Genomic DNA, 17,658 nt, shown 5'->3' with positions numbered 1-17,658 from the left:
TGGAGGCCCTGAATGTAGGTGCACTGACACAGGAAGCACCTCTAGTGACCATCTGAGTGACTGTCACTAGCGGTGTCACTTTGAAGCAATGTAAACACTGCCTTTTCTCTGAAAAGTCAGTGTTTACAATGAAAAGCCTGTAGGGACATGCTATAGACACCAGTACCACTACATTAAGCTGTGTGTGTGTGTGTGTGTGTGTCTGCTAGTGAGTTTGCTTGCTTGCATGTGTGTGCCTTCTAGTGAGTGAGCTTGTATTTTTATGTCAATGAGCTGATGTATATCAGTGAGATTGTTTGTCTATGAGGCTGTGTATCAATGAGCTGGTGTGTGTCATTGAGATGTCAGTGTCTGCATGTGAGTATGCTTACTGTATAATTAAACGTTTTACTCTGAAAGGACCAATATTTTATATTAGAAAAAGCAATATTATATATTACTCAATCATCTGTCATCTGGGGTGGTAAGATATAGCCTTACATATTACATGTGACAATATATGGTGCAGTGACTTATGGGGCTGGGATAACATTTTTTTCCAGGGCTGCTTTGTATCCCCAGTCCGGCCCTGTCGGTTTGCCCTAGACATCTGCCTAATGCCTAATGGTCTCCCTGACCCTGACCCCAGTTTAAAGTTAAATAGTTTTGGAATACTTCTACATTACTAATGCCAATTTCATCTAATTGCACTCTCATCACTCTCAGTTAATTACCACTCAATACAATGAAAACAGTGCCCATTAAGTCTTGGCAAATAATTAAAAACCTCAAACAATTCTGACCGCATTTGTGCTCCCTTTCCATATTGTGTCTTTTGTGTTGATAATGAGTTTCTTTCCATCAGGCTCCAACATGGTGAAGTGACCAACAAGTTTCCTCAAAAAGGTCCCATTTTCCAAAACAACTTGATTGACAATGTGGTACTGTGTCGGTATCACTCCTTTCTCATTGAAATATATCTTCTCTCCGATGGGGTCTATAAAGTTAACTCTTCTGATGTAGTGATGCAATTTCTAGCATAAAGATATTTTGAAAAAAATACTACATGTGATATAACATGTTTAGTGCATTATTTCATAATTAATACTTATAAGTAAATCTATTTTTCAATGTATCCAATGGCATATGCTTACACCATTAGATGCCCATCTCTGGTGGTGTTTAATCACAGTTGTTTTTGTCTCTTTGAAGCTATAAATCAGGCATCTCAAACTCTGTCCCCCCAGATATATCTAAACTACAAATCCTGTTATTCTTTTGACATCCATTAAAATCAAGGAATTCTGCACGATGTAGGCCATCAACATTCTCTAATTCTCTGCATATACTCTTTTTACCTGTGCAAATGCTTTTTCGATTATCTTGGCCAAACTACTCTACAAAAGACTTCTTACATTAAGTTGGGAGAACTGGGAAAAAAAGATATTCAGCATAATTAATTATCTAGTTGACTAGTGACTATGTGTCATCGTCGAACGGTATACTGGTCAGATTATCAGTATTTAATTTACTATAATTTATGTAAAGGAGTGCTAGAGGGCCTTGCTGCTCATTGTATAAAATGTAGAAGGTTCAATTTGAGATAGAAATGTGATATAGTTGACATGGAAGAAATTTAAACTGTGTATATGGCCTGTGATATTGTATATTCTGTGTTTGCCAAATGAAAACTGTTACTATTGTATTAGGGATGTTGTGAGAATGAACCAGTTGCCATTATCTCTTTCATTAACATGATGCCCAAGTTTTCAATCTTCCAGACAAGAAGGAAACATTGTCTCTTCCCGTTTAGGTTGAGCTCAAAAATCATGTTTGTTATTTATATTATCTTTCATAGTGCAGTTACTGGTGGCTACATTATATGCCAAATGCTTGCCAGTTTTATGCTTGCATTTAACGGTCCAGTTCCCATGCCCTCTCTGGATGCTACCTGCTCGTCTATTGATACAGTTGATATGCACAATCTAGTGACCAAATATGATATTGCGGCTAAATGGTAAATGTATTGTTACTTTTATTAACTTGTGCATCACACATCAGATTGCACAATCCTAATCTGGTCCTGGTTATCCTAGTCTGTTGCCCTCTCTCATTTCTTGTGCCCTCATGTCATAATGTCAGCATGTCCCGGTTAACGGTTTAGTTACCACCTCTTTGCAGGAGCCTGTTTTACTTGTAAGCCTGGCCACTCTATATTCTAGAAATGCATCTCTGCTATCACTGTCTAGGATCGAACACCATCAGACCTGTCCTAGCACAGCTGGAAATTTAGTTCAAAGGAATATTCTGACCACCAAAACATCCTTGGCCTAATGAAACAGTTTCACTTGATGGATCATCCATTTTTGTATTTTGTTTCACAGGCAATGTGTAAGTGTAAGTCACATGCAGGGAAGGTGTTACTAGGGATGCATATACAAAGTGATTCTCAATTTTCTGCACAGAAACTCCTAAATGGCAGAGAACTGGGCAGTTAGACTGCACAAGTAGATCTATACATCATGCCTCCAAACCATACCGACTTAGGCAGGCTGGTCCTGATTTTTCAGTCTTAGTTCCCAGTCTGTTCCAACCATGTTTTTATACAAAGAGCTTCTAAGGCCTACATTACCTCAATTGTTGCAGAACTGCTGGAATTTGCTTACTTCTGAAAAAAAATCTTAATTTATAACTCTGAAATGTACATTATTATGTTTCTATTTTGGTAACCTAAACGTGCTTCTTTTTATCTCTGGCCATTTACTGCTTACTTTTTTCACATTAGTCTCTGGACATGAACTGCTCAAATTGAATTAAAAGTGAAAATATTGAGGTGTAATACTTATGACCAGTAGTGTGACGAACCCATCTGTATAGACTTGTATTGCTGGTTCGTCTGTTTGCCTTGAGTTCGTGGATTTCCTGTCCGTATGCCCTTGTTCGTATGTTTTCCTTAGTACCGATTGAAACTACCGAACCAACGGCCACCCAGGAGAGGAGTGTGCGGCTTGTTAACACCGTAACCACAATTAGAACGTTGTGGTTAACCGCAAACACCTCTCCATTCCATTTGTACGGGTGGTCGTCGTTCGTATGCCGAACACGAGGCGGCGGCCATTTTGGACACGAGGCGAATCAGCGGTGTTCGGTGCAAAACCTATGTATCTAAAAACGGACTCTTTATCTACCGAACACCGCTGGAGACGGCCGCCCCCCTTCTATTTTCCTTGAGGCGTACGAACACCGGTCAGTTCGGGAGTTTCTCTAATTCGGATGGACTTACCCAGGTAGCCGTCCCATGGAGTCATTCGTATACCGAAGGACTTATGAGAGACTTTGACTCCATGGCGATTGGACTATGTACATCGGACCTGAGCGCTATTCGGTAGGAATATGCCCTCAGATCCAGGCTATCTGGGGATACGTTGCACGAACACTATACAATCGGTATTTCTGATTTTATGTATTTTATTGTAGTTTTCTCATTGTGTTTTAAAATGGCGATGGTCTCTATCCTCGGAGATAATTAGGTTTCTCCCTAATTATCTCCGGGATAGAACATAATGACTTATGGGTAAAATGGGAAGGGCTTGTATTGAAGCCACTGCGATTGGCTACTGTATAATATATTTTACAGTCTTCCACAAGGTCCCCTAGGGGACTGTCTACCTTGTGGAGACCTGCATAAATACCGGGCAGGTAGCCCCCATTAAACACATTCCTGTTTGACCTTCAAGACGGAGCTTTGTCTCGTTTGTGGAGGGATTTACTATTGGGACAGCGTTTTCGTTTATTTCTAGCTGTCGAAGGATTTCGGATGGATTGCTGATCGGGAGTTGCCGTATTCGTATGCTCCGTTCGGGAGTTTTACAATCGGTTGGACTAAAAATGCATTTCTGGAGAAAGGGGATTATCGACTAAACGGCGGCTTCATTCCCCTGGCGGTGAGTGTCTTAACAATTGGTGGCAAGCGACGGGATGAATCCCACCGCCCTGAAGGCCAGCTACACACCCCAGATTGGAAATGCAATATGAGGAATTAAGGCGTGCTACCCTTAAAGACATTTTGGAGCGCAGAGGACGATCAGCAAGTAATCTCAAGAAAAGGGAGATTATTTCTATATTGTTGGAGATGGATGCAGCACAGGGAATGGAAAGAGCTAATGTGCCGGGCCTGCTGGATTTAACACCCGAGGAGATATCGTTTAACCGGGCAGTCCAGATAAGGCTGGCACACTTTGGCCCCAACCCTGCAGCGGATATTGTGGTGCAAGTACAAGCCGCAGTGACAGCACAACAGGCGCTCCAGAGGAGAGGAGCTGCAGCAGCAGAGGTGCCTTATAATAATAATAATGGAAGGAAAAAGGTACCATTTGCTGCTTTTAGAAATTTTATTGAGACTGAAGGAGAGATAGACGGGTTCCTGGTGGACTTTGAAAGACAGTGTGCTTTACACTCAGGGCCGGCCTTAGGCATTTAGACGCCCTGTGCGAAAAATCTTCACAGCGCCCCCCCCCCGTCATCCATGTATGCTGTAATGTTTGTGTTGTCTGTGTATGTGATAGTAGGTGTGATGACGGTGTGTGATATGTATGCTATGTGTGATATTTGTAATGGGTGTATTAACAGTGTGTGATATGCGTGTATTGGTTGTATGTGACACACACACAGACACAGAGTGAGACGGCCATACACACACACAGGAAGACAGTCCTACACACACACACAGACACACAAAGGCAGACAGTCTCACACACACACACAGGCAGACAGTCAGTCATACACACAGACAGTAATACACACACACAGAGGCAGACAGTCATACACACACACACACACACACACACGCAGACAGTCATACACACAGACAAACACGCAGACAGTCATACACACAGACACACACAGGCAGACAGTCATACACACAGAGGCAGTCATACACACAGAAGCAGTCATACACACAATCACACACACAGAGGCAGACAGTAATACACACAGACACACACACAGAGGCAAACAGTAATACACACAGACACACAGTGGCAGTCATACACACACACAGACACACACAGGCAGACATTCAGTCATACACACAGACACAGACAGTAATACACACAGACACACACAGAGGCAGACAGTAATACACACAGACACACACAGTCATACACACAGACACACAGAGGCAGTAATACACACAGGCAGACAGTCATACACACACACACAGAGGCAGACAGTCATACACACACACACACACAGAGGCAGACAGTCATACACACAGACACACAGAGGCAGACAGTCATACACACAGACAGTAATACACACAGGCAGAGAGTCATACACACACACAGAGGCAGACAGTCATACACACAGACAGTAATACACACAGGCAGAGAGTCACACTCACATGACAAGCACACAGTTACCTGTGGAGTTCATTGTGGAGGCAGTGCAGCTCCTGGTGACTGTTTGGTGGGGAAGCAGGGACTCCTTCCTGCTTCCCCTGCAGCAGTTTCCCGGCGCTTTAAGCTCCGCCCCCGCCGCACGGTAAGCTCCGCCCCCGCTGCAAATTTAAAAAAAAAAAAAAAATTTTTTTTTTTTTTTTTTTTTTTTAAAATCCACGGCGCCCCCTGCTCCATGGCGCCCTGTGCGGCCGCACAGCTCGCACACCCCTAAGGCCGGCCCTGTTTACACTAGGTGCCCGGAGAATGGGTTACTATCCTCTCTGGGAAATTATCCTGCCGGGCCAGTGAGGCTTTTCGGGCCATCCCAGAGGAGGAAATCACTAGCTACCGGGCAGTAAAAGATGCCCTTTTGGCCCGATACGCCGTTACCCCTGAGGCGTATCGGAGGCGATTCCGGGACATTAACAAGCAGGCTGGTGATTCCTATGTGAAATGGGCATGCAGGGTACACCGCACGGCAGCCCACTGGATGGCAGGGTGCCAAGCGGTAACTGGGGAAGAGGTGCTGCAAGTATTCCTGCTAAACCACTGCTTTGACCGGTTACCTGCAGGAGTTTGAGAGTGGGTCAGGGACCGCAAACCTGCTACCTTGCCTGAAGCTGCTCGTCTGGCCGACGAATACACTGATGCACGAAAGCTAGACCAGACAGCAGCCAAGGTCCCTGCCCGAGTAGAATACAAGCCGGCAGCACCTCCACCCACCAATGTCTATCACCCCCCAGCACAACGTACCCCCACTATGCCGCCAGCGACCAACTATGGGCAGTCAGCCCGATTCAACGCTCGGGATTACTCACAACAGATCCGGTGTTATGGATGCAAGCAGCTGGGGCATAAAAGACCAGAGTGCCCATTGAACAATGCCAGCCAAGCACAGTCCTGGAGAAGACCAGCCGGCGGAGCCCAGCAGCCACCTCAGCCTTCCGCTCACTGTCTTGAGCAGGAGGAGTTTTGGGGTATCCTACATGAGGCTGACCAAGTAGAAGCAGCTCAGCAGGACAATCGCCAACAGCACAGACAGACCGTTAAGCTGAATGGTAAAGTGGTCACTGGCCTAAGAGACACCGGAGCTACTATGACCCTGCTCCAAAAGAACCTTGTTTCCGAACAACAACATACTGGAAATACTGTGGCAGTAAGGGTGGCAGGAGGCGCCGTGTTCCGTCTGCCTGTTGCCCGGGTTCATTTGGACTGGGGAGTGGGATCCGGACATGTGAATGTGGGAGTTATGAAGGATTTACCTACTGACGTTTTGCTGGGAAATGATTTGGCCCCTTTGGTTTCTGCATATGCTCCCATGGGACCTGCCGAGGCCAACCCAGTGACTACCCGTGCTCAGACCCGTGCTGCTGGAACCAGCCCACCTGCTGCTGAGACCCAGGTAAGAACCGATTCCCCGACTGACACCCCAGGGCAGACTTTAGTTAGCTGGGATTCCCCAGATGAGTTCGGGAGGGAAACCCAGACAGATCCATCCCTCCAGAGATATAGGGGCAGAGCAGATACTGGAGAGGAAGGAACCGATGGGGAGCGGTATGAGTGGGTGGGGGACAGGTTATACCGGATCCCTAAGCCGTCCCAGAAGAGTGTTGCCCCTCTGCCGAATCGACAGCTGGTAGTACCCGCAAAATACCGGCAGGAGATTCTGCGGATAGGGCATGATGTTCTGCTAGCCGGACATCTAGGGTCCCGCCGCACAGCTTATAGGATTATGCAGAACTTTTTTTGGCCAGGGTTTAACCAGGCTGTGCGGATATATTGTAGCACGTGTGACACTTGTCAATGGGTAGGAAAGCGGGGGGACCACCCAAGAGCTAGGCTTATGTCAATGCCTATTATTGGGGAGCCCTTTGCCCGCATAGCTGTTGATATTGTGGGTCCACTGGCCAGGGCTAGTCCATCCGGTAAGAAATACATTCTCACCGTGGTGGACTATGCCACTCGCTATCCAGAGGCAATAGCGCTGTCTAACATAGAGGCAGAGACAGTTGCTGATGCCCTGGTTAGGATTTTTACCAGGGTTGGGTTCCCTAAAGAGATCCTCTCTGACCAGGGAACCCAATTTACCGCTGTGCTCACCCAGCAGCTGTGGAGGGTATGCGGCATTAAACCGATACTTAGTTCCCCATACCATCCACAGACTAACGGTCTCTGCGAGCAATTTAATGGCACCCTCAAACAAATGCTGAGGACCTTTTCTGACACTTGCAGAGACTGGGAGCGATTCCTGCCTCATCTGTTGTTTTCCTACAGAGAGGTGCCCCAGGAATCTACTGGGTTCTTCCCATTTGAGTTGCTTTATGGGAGAAGGGTCCGCGGACCCCTAGATCTCATTAGAGGCCACTGGGAGGGGGAGACAGAGCAAAAAGGGACCCCCATAGTACCGTATGTTCTGGAACTCCGAGACCGCATGGAGAAACTGTCTCTGATGGTAAGAGAACCTCCAGGGGAGACAGAGGGAATGGTACGATCGGGGTGCCCGGCAGCGAGTCTTCCAGGTTGGGCAGAAGGTGCTAGTGCTCAAACCTGTGAAGGCGAACAAGATGCAGGCATCTTGGCAGGGCCCGTATAAGGTGTTAGCTCAGGTGTGTGATACTACCTACCTTATAGCCAGCTGTTCAGATGACAGAATCCAGCGATCCTTTCATGTGAACATGCTAAAGGAGTATCAGGAACGACCTGAGAATGTAGCTGCAGTATGTGCCCCCGCTGCAGACGATACCGAAAGTTTACCTTTACCCGACTTGTTAGCCAGAGATTCCCAGACTGACATGACTAGCCTCGTACAGCTAGGGGACAGGTTAAGCCCCACAGAGAAAGGACAGGCAAGACAGCTTCTGTGGGAGAAGCAGGCGACCTTCTCCCAAGAGCCCGGCTACACTACCCTAGCTGTACATAAGGTATGTATGGACTGGGGGCTGTGCTGAGCCAGGTCGGGGAAGATGGAGGAGAGCACCCTGTCGCATATCTCAGTAGAAAGCTGTTACCCCGAGAAGTGAGTTATGCGGCAGTGGAGAAAGAATGCTTAGCCCTGGTCTGGGCATTGAAAAAGTTAAGCCCTTATTTGTATGGACAGGAATTTTCCCTTGTGACGGACCGCAATCCCCTTGTCTGGCTTAACCGGGTCTCAGGAGACAATGGTAGACAGCTGCGGTGGAGTTTAGCCTTGCAACCGTATAACTTCACCATCAGCTACCGACCCGGTAAGCAGAATGGGAATGCAGATGGGTTGTCGCGACAAACCGACGTTCTTGCTACCTCCTAGTCCGGTCATTCCCAAGTTGACCCGTTAAAGTGCCAAGCCGGGTCTGCCGGAGTGTCCCACAAGGGGGGAGCCGTGTGACGAACCCATCTGTATAGACTTGTATTGCTGGTTCGTCTGTTTGCCTTGAGTTCGTGGATTTCCTGTCCGTATGCCCTTGTTTGTATGTTTTCCTTAGTACCGATTGAAACTACCGAACCAACGGCCACCCAGGAGAGGAGTGTGTGGCTTGTTAACACCTTAACCACAATTAGAACGTTGTGGTTAACTGCAAACACCTCTCCATTCCATTTGTACGGGTGGTCGTCGTTCGTATGCCAAACACGAGGCGGCGGCTATTTTGGACACGAGGCGAATCAGCGGTGTTCGGTGCAAAACCTATGGATCTAAAAACTGACTCTTTATCTACCGAACACCGCTGGAGACGGCCACCCCCCTTCTATTTTCCTTGAGGCGTACGAACACCGGTCAGTTCGGGAGTTTCTCTAATTCGGATGGACTTACCCAGGTAGCCGTCCCATGGAGTCATTCGTATACCGAAGGACTTATGAGAGACTTTGACTCCATGGCGATTGGACTATGTACATCGGACCTGAGCGCTATTCTGTAGGAATATGCCCTCAGATCCAGGCTATCTGGGGATACGTTGCACGAACACTATACAATCGGTATTTCTGATTTTATGTATTTTATTGTAGTTTTCTCATTGTGTTTTAAAATGGCGATGGTCTCTATCCTCGGAGATAATTAGGTTTCTCCCTAATTATCTCTGGGATAGAACATAATGACTTATGGGTAAAATGGGAAGGGCTTGTATTGAAGCCACTGCGATTGGCTACTGTATAATATATTTTACAGTCTTCCACAAGGTCCCCTAGGGGAGTGTCTACCTTGTGGAGACCTGCATAAATACCGGGCAGGTAGCCCACATTAAACACATTCCTGTTTGACCTTCAAGACGGAGCTTTGTCTCGTTTGTGGAGGGATTTACTATTGGGACAGCGTTTTCGTTTATTTCTAGCTGTCGAAGGATTTCGGATGGATTGCTGATCGGGAGTTGCCGTATTCGTATGCTCCGTTCGGGAGTTTTACAATCGGTTGGACTAAAATTGCATTTCTGGAGAAAGGGGATTATCGACTAAACGGCGGCTTCATTCCCCTGGCGGTGAGCGTCTTAACAAGTAGTAATAAATATATGTTACAATTTAATCAGATACAAAGAATAAATAAGAATAATTCACTTTCAAAGAAGACTGAATAACAAATAATTGAGGACGTTGAGATATTTGGCTCTATGATACCAAATCAACCATCTGAATGAATCCCGTAAACAGGCTAAAGTCAAGTTAGGAGTCAGAATTATGCAATCTCAGGTGTTTTTTATATTTAGTAAATAAGGTGAAACTCAGTTATTCTATGTGCTGTATAATATCATTTATCACACTATATAAAAAAAATAACATTGACTTGCCAGATCAGGTAACTATACCTTATAATTATGTCCATAGATTTTAAGCTGGCGATGGAGAGATGTATCACCAGGGTAATGTAAATCATGCAGAGCGTGTGCCATAATGTATCCTGCAACATATACATTGTAAGATGTTTTAAAACTGACTGTGTCATACACAACATTACTAATGTCTGTAATTGTTTCATTCCCTTTACAATTCAAAAATTCAACGTCATAAAGTTCTACAAATAGTTCATTCTTAAACTGGTTTGGAGATAAACATTCAAAAAATTGCACCCATATATCTTCTAGGAAGCTGTCATCTGGGCGGTTAGAAGGGTGGATAGTTCGAAGGAATTTTTGCAGTCCTGGAATGTGTCTTCTGGGAATAGTAACATGCAAACTCCCATTAAGGGCAGGTATCGGCATCTTTCCAAGGTCGGCACTGAATATCCATGACGAGGAAAAGATCAGAGTTTTGTTAAAGAAGGGATCACCATCCCCAAACCCCCAAAAAAACTGCACTGGAACTGTGCCACAAATGATGAATACTTGGGATGTGGAATGGTAAAGGATTTCATTGAATTCACTGTAAGAAACAATGTCATGTATTTTTTGTTCAGTTTTTAGTGTAATCGTGAATTCAATGCAGATTTTATGCTTTGTCATTTCCTTTACCAGCTCGTGTCCCTCCGTCTTTCCACTGTCATCGGGAGACGTAATAATTCCAACCCAATTCCAGCCTAAGTGTATCAGCAAGTTTGAAATTGCCACAAATTGAATTTTATCATCTTGAACTGTACGAAAAAATGATGGATATGGATTTTTTTCACTTAAAAGAGGGCTGGTGGTTCCATAGCTAATCTGTGAATACAAAATAGTCTATTTTATTTTGATCTCACCATATCAAGGAACATTATGAACTTTGTTCTGTATTCAGCCTGCAATGTTTTGCACAATCCATGCAATATAGTGCTGTGACAAATGGGATCAAGACACCAAAGAGATACGTTTCTAATTTTGTCCCGATTTACATGGCTTTAGACTCTATGCCTTTAATTCATTTTTTGTGGGGTTTTTTTCAATACTTATTTAGATTAGTTTTTTTTCATTTTTTTTAATTAGTAAAATATTGAGTGGGCATAAATAAAAAAGTGGTGTTTTTTTGGACCTTCCACTTTTGTTATAAAAAAATTCTTTTAATAACCGCAAACCATGCAAATCTATAGCCTTTGCATGCTTAAAGTAACAAACATATAAAAAGATATCCGATGAAGTGGAATTAAAAGTATGCATTGTCTATATAATGAAAGGATTCTTTTAATTTTATTTTTGGGTTTATATGTTCCACTAAATACAAAAGAGATACAAGTTGAAAAAGATTTAACATGTATATGTGCCATATACATGAAAAATAAAAGGAACATATACATATACATCACTTTGACTGATTATGGGGTACAAACCCTGGTCATTAAGCCCTAAAGCCACGATAGATGCACTACCCAGTCTCCACTGAACCTCTGCATGCTGTCCCAATGGCACCTGCAAGTTGCTTAGACTTTCACTCTTGTTGAGCTCCAATTACCTAATATGGTGGATGCCTTTCTTTCCGACTCCCAGGGCTTGGACATGTCTTTGAGGGATTGTAGTGGCTCCATCAAATGTGACTCGATAAGATCTTCAGATGCTTCTGGGCAAAGCTAATTGCCTACTGGCCTACCTGGGCTAAGGGCAATCAAGATATGGCCTCCTCGCATTGTCCTTGTAGATGGAAGATCTTGGTCTCTAAAAGTGTGGTCCAAACATGCGGACCCTAGCGCAGACCTGGGGTTGGAGGGGTGACCCTTTCCTGTACAGCTATTTTGAATTGTCCATGGACTTCCCAAGACACTGCCCTACCTTGCTACTGTCTGGAGTCAGCTGGCATGGCACCAAGCCCCGCCTGAGCTCAATACAATTTGGTATTAGCGGACACTGCTTTATTCACACCCAATTGTTTCTTATGTTGTTATTAATTACTTTTCTTTTAAGTCTTTTGGTGCTGAAGCATATTTCTTAACCTAACTCCAGTGGTTACCTTTCTTGCATGTTCATCATTACGTGCATTGTATATCATTCATGCCTCAATAGAACAAAGATTGACAAAAAAGAAAAGACTATTACAATAGTGTAATATGTATAAACTCTTATAAAAGATATTACTCAATCTCTTAAACTCGCCTTATTTAGATCCCACAAGTCCTCTAAGGTTTAAAGCCTGTTGTCAATTAGAGGGCTGTCAAACTACAAGTAGTTCATACAGCCTTCTTATACAGAGTGTTGTGATTATGGAACAACCTAGCATCTTCCACATTCCTACAGTATCTAAAAAGACTAAAAATAAAAAAAAAAAGACCTAAAAACCTATCTATCGCCAGTTAACCCATACAGGACCATCTGTGTTTTGATTGTCTGCTTGTTGAATGTGTAACAAAATTGAATTGCTCATACTCTTTAAATTTAGGTTTTAATGCACTGCTCACCATTTTATAAAAATTCAAGGGAGGTTGTAACTAGGTAAATGTCTAAATTGATGGGTGCAGGGTTAGGGGTTTTGGAGAATTTGAAGGGAAATTCTACCATTGAATAAAAATCATAATATCACCTATAACTTATGTTAAAAAAATGTTTTCCATGAAATACTTAATTTATATTAAAAGTTTAGCAAATTACATGATAATCCAGTTCAGACAAGGCAAAGTCAAGTCAGGGCAGTATTGCAAAGGAAAAGGAGAAATTTAAACATGGTTTCATTTCTTTTCAGTGCATGTTTTTTGTATTCTGGCTTCCGGGTGCACAGGGTGGAACTATTAATAATGATCGACGGGGAGCCTAGTTGCAGGATAAAGTGGACTTCTACATTTAATTTTATTTTTCACACTTCACAAATACATATTTGTAAAATGTAAGGATTAGTAAATATGATATTACAAATCCTTGGAAGGGGCAGTTCCCCTTTAACTTCTTTGGACCAGGGGACTGGACAGCCCTGGTTCCTATGTTAGATAAGATGGTGGGGAGATTATTAGGACTCTGCACATCCAGTTATCACTGAGCTAAAGGATTGGACATTTCAGTCATTAGATTATTATGGTGAACCCAAGAGGCAGTAATTGCTCAGAGCACCTGCCTTGAAAAAACTTCTCAATGGTTAAACAACCTCAAAGAGTCTGGGCTGGGGAAGAAGAGGATGTCTTGCAAATGCTGCAGACAATAGTTCTGCAGCTTTTGCAAACAGTTTTTAGATATAACCCAATGAAAAACATGCACAATTAAATGTTTTAATTTGGGGTATTTGCTTTGTATTTGGCCTGTGGAGTGTCCTTTTAAGTGTACAAGTAGAAGACATACTCCGTCCATTTGCTCATACATACACAAATAGTAATGTGTGAATTGAACTTTCCCAAGAGCCCTTGACTTTCACAACACTTACTTTGCTAAATCACGGTAAAAAAGGAAGTTAAAAAAATAATGACCACATTTCAAGCAGAACTCAAGGCTTTCATTATCCCTATGTATCTGGGCACCTAGACTAGTAACATTCAGTATATTTATATAACAGATCACCAACAGCCCACCACATTTTCAGCACTTTAAATGATTATATATAAAATAATCTAGACCTGAACATTACTCAAATTCTGAAAGAAATACTCTGCTTCTACACCTATAATTTCAATCTAGGTGAACCTAATCATATCAATAATGTAGAAAATGTCTTTCAGTATATAGTTTATGTATTCAATACCTTTGATTAGTCTCTTTCTGGCCAAGTAGCCTCAGACTAGTACAATGTGTGTCAAACACTGGGGTGAAAATTTACAGGATCCATGTAGTATCCAGAAACCAGTACTCAACAAACTGTGATTCACTCAGCTTCCCACTATTAGGAATTACAAAATTGTAAGACATCCAATTGTGTTAGTTGGCTATCGTTCATGTCCTTCCTCACATTTTCCTATTTTCCTGATTTTAGATAAGTCTTTCATAGTAAAATATTATTTATAGTTAAGTTGACTCATCATTTTTCTTTATAGAAAGTTCTTCAATCATTGTATCTATGAAAACGCTTAGTTCAATTTAATGAAGGAAATATGTAGTATGAACAAATGTGTAGAGGAAGAGTAGGTAACCTTCGGCACTCCAGATGTTATGGACTACATCTCCCATGATGCTTTATGGCCACAAGACTATTGTGGGAGATGTAGCCCACAGCATCTATCCATGGTGTAGAGCTAGAATTATAAAGCACATTGCAAATATTGTAATATCGGTATATCAAGATCTTATACTTTATTCTTTTAATAAGTGGTTTTGGATGCAGATCCAGTTTAATAAATCAATAGAACTTTACCTGTAAATAGCTATGGACTCCAAGAACATGAGCTACAGACACAGAAGAGTCCGAGGACAGATCTCCGATAAAGCCAACTAGTTTGCCATGTTTCCTGCAAGAGTAGTTAGGAATTACTTTTCTAGATCCAGATAATATCCTTATTACGCCGTCTATGGCTGTATTTACATCACAGCAAGAATCAAACATATGGTATCCTAGAGTTAGGTTAGGTAGTATATTGGGATTTCTGTTTATCTCATCAATGGCAAAAACAAGGGCCAAGAAATGTCTGTAATACTGAGGAGAAATACTAAACAAAAAAAATCAAAGGCTGAGTTAGGTATATCATTTTATTTAATAAATATATAATTGTAACATTGCCACAGCTTACCATTACAAACCCCACAGCAGAAGAAAAGCAACATACTGTTCTGTCTACAAATAATTTTTAATTTATATCTAGTAACAGACATCATATTCGACAGGGGTCTGATGCTGTATCTCAAAAACTCATTAAACTGGTTTTGTAAAATTGTTCATACTGAAATCTCCCAATTTTGAATTTTCGAGTCAATACAAAGGGCAAAAATGATATATATTCGGCAAGGAATGGTTGGAACAGTAATTTATATCTACATAGAGATTAGAGTATAATTAGACAAAAATCCCCAAATAAATATTACAAAAACTGATATTTACTATAATGCTAAAAAATGAAATAATGACATTTATGTGATACCTTCCAGCTAAAGAAACTAACAAAATAAATGGAAATAAAACACTATTTATATTGAGCAATTTCCCCTAATATAAATGTGGAAAACATACCACTGTTTCTAGCAGTTTAAAAAGTTAAAATTCCTAATTTGTTACATTAAATTCTAGTGAACTAAAAAGTAGGAGCATTCAATTAAAAACATCTTGCGGATACAAGAACAATATTCTCACTCAGGCGCTGTTATATTTTATTTATTTATTTTTAAATTAAAGAGAAAATATATTTTAGAAAATGTTTTAATAAAAGAAAGATAGAAAAGTAAACACAGTGAAAAAAATATAGGATGAGAAAAAAAAAAACCATAGAAGCCAAAAGAGCAACAGAAAAAATTCTTAGACAATTTGTACCGACATGTAAGCATTTGACACCTTTATAGTACTTTAGAAATAAGGAGAAACTTAACATATTGACACCTTTATAGTACTTTTATGAAAGCAGCCACCATTGTTCAAACATAGCTGTATATTTACTCATGAGAAAATCATATTAAAAATAAATAAAAACTCACAACGTACACATTGACATCGTGTGTGCCTTCTTTGAAACATGGTAATGCACACTGAATATGCCTCCTATTATGATATCTCCATCTTGTGTGCTGCTGTATTCCAGAACTGACATTCTGGGGATCAGGGTGCATGGATATCTCAAATTCTTCATCAATTCTGTACAGTCTATCACCCACAAAGTACAAGTAAAGAAAAAAAATGGGCATAGAAAAAATAGAAAAAATATTTCCTTAACCATACTGAATTCTTCTAACAACGTCCTTAGTGTGAAATTGATTTCTTTGTTGCTCTGACACAGCGATTCGTTCAACGAAGGCATAAGCTGAAAGATCACTGTATTTAAATAGCTGTGTATCCAAGAAAAGCCTTTACAATTATTCGATTCCCTGTGGTTAAAAATACACATGAGATATGCACAAACACGTCAAAATGCTTAGTTGAATTTTAATTGATATGCAAGGCAATTACGCCGAAATAGATTTTCTTTGACTTACTTTGACTTTTCACAAAATATTTTATGCACATATTTAACAATTGAAAATGTACTGTAAGTAACTTGGTGGTAAAGTAATAACCGCTAAATCACAAAACACACAAAAAATATTTTTAATTATGGATGAGTGAACACTGTCAATGCTGCCAAATATGTTGGCCATATTGATTTTTTTCTATTTTCACATTTTATTGTAAGGGAAATGTCATGATAATGTGGCAATATATGCAATATATATGCAGGGCACAGCAGGGAGTTTTGGCTACACAGGCGAAAATGCATTTTGCTGCCCCCATTTCACCCCAAAAAATTATCTTCACCTATATGTCCCTTAATCCACCTCATTCATTTCTAACTTTTTTCTTTTTCTTATGCTCTCTTTTGAATTACTTACCCCCTTTAGTGTATGTTATCCCCTTTTTTCTTGCACTCCCCTTTAGTATATCTTATCCCCCCCTGTTTCCCTTTATGTGTCTCTTACACAACCCCCTTGGGTGTCTCTTTCTACCCCAGGCCCTTTGTTTGTCTTTTTCTACCACTGCCCCATTTTTTTTCCTTTTTCTACATTAGCCCCTTTGTGTGTCACTTTCTTCCTTTCTCCAGCCTTTCTGTGTCTCTTCCACTTTCCAAGCCCCTTTCTAGCACTTGCTCACCTTCCTCCTTGTAGCGTGTCCGAGCAACAAACCACAGTATGGGTGTCTCTTTTGTCCCTTCCCCAGACCTTCTTTGTTATTTCCCTCAGCCCCTCTGTTTGTCTCTTTGTGTACTCCCCAGCCCCTCTGTGTGTCTCATTCCCCCCTACCCCTCCATTCATGTGTCTCATTTCCTCATCCCCATGTTTCTCACCCCCCCACTCCCTCGTGGGTCTCAGTCCCACCAGCCCCTCCATGTGTCTCATTTCCTCCTCCCAGCCCCTTTATTCATGTGTCTCATTTCCTCCCAACACACCCTCCATTCACGTGTCTCATTCCTTCCCCACCATGTGCTTCAGTTTCCCAGCCCCCTCATGTGTCTGATTCCACACCAGCCCCTGCATGTGTCTCATAATCTCCCCAACCCCTTCATGTGCCTCTTTCCCCCAGCCCCCTATGTCTCCTTTCCTCATGTGTCTCATTCCCCCATCCCCCTCTCATGTGTCCCATTTCTTCCCCCAGCCCCTCCATTCATGTGTCTCACTTCACCAGCCCCATATGTCTCATTTCTCCAGCCCCTACATGTGTCTCATACCCTCCACTATGTGTCTCATTCCCCTAGGCCACTCTACATGTCTCGTTAACCCATCCCCCATGTGTTCCATTCCCCAGACCTCTATGTGTCTACTCCCTCCCCCTGCACCTGCTTGCCTCC

The 17,658-nt window shown here is 42.2% G+C and overlaps 1 protein-coding gene across 1 annotated transcript in view; it reads right to left on the bottom strand.

Moving 5' to 3' along the window:
- Nucleotides 1-17,658, bottom strand: part of LOC134566017 (vomeronasal type-2 receptor 26-like) — a 44,697-nt gene that overhangs the window by 13,455 nt on the left and 13,584 nt on the right. Inside the window, exons 2-4 of the mRNA XM_063425732.1 lie at nt 14,550-14,828; nt 10,319-11,017; nt 783-1,013 (exon numbers count right to left, since the gene is read on the bottom strand). Coding sequence (XP_063281802.1) covers nt 783-1,013; nt 10,319-11,017; nt 14,550-14,828 — 1,209 coding nt within the window. The remainder of the gene's footprint in view (nt 1-782; nt 1,014-10,318; nt 11,018-14,549; nt 14,829-17,658) is intronic.

This window comes from Pelobates fuscus, chromosome 6 (genome assembly GCF_036172605.1).
Source record: "Pelobates fuscus isolate aPelFus1 chromosome 6, aPelFus1.pri, whole genome shotgun sequence".
NCBI lineage: Eukaryota > Metazoa > Chordata > Amphibia > Anura > Pelobatidae > Pelobates > Pelobates fuscus.
Note: the sequence above shows the minus strand (reverse complement) of the source record. Positions and strands in the feature narration are given on the sequence as shown.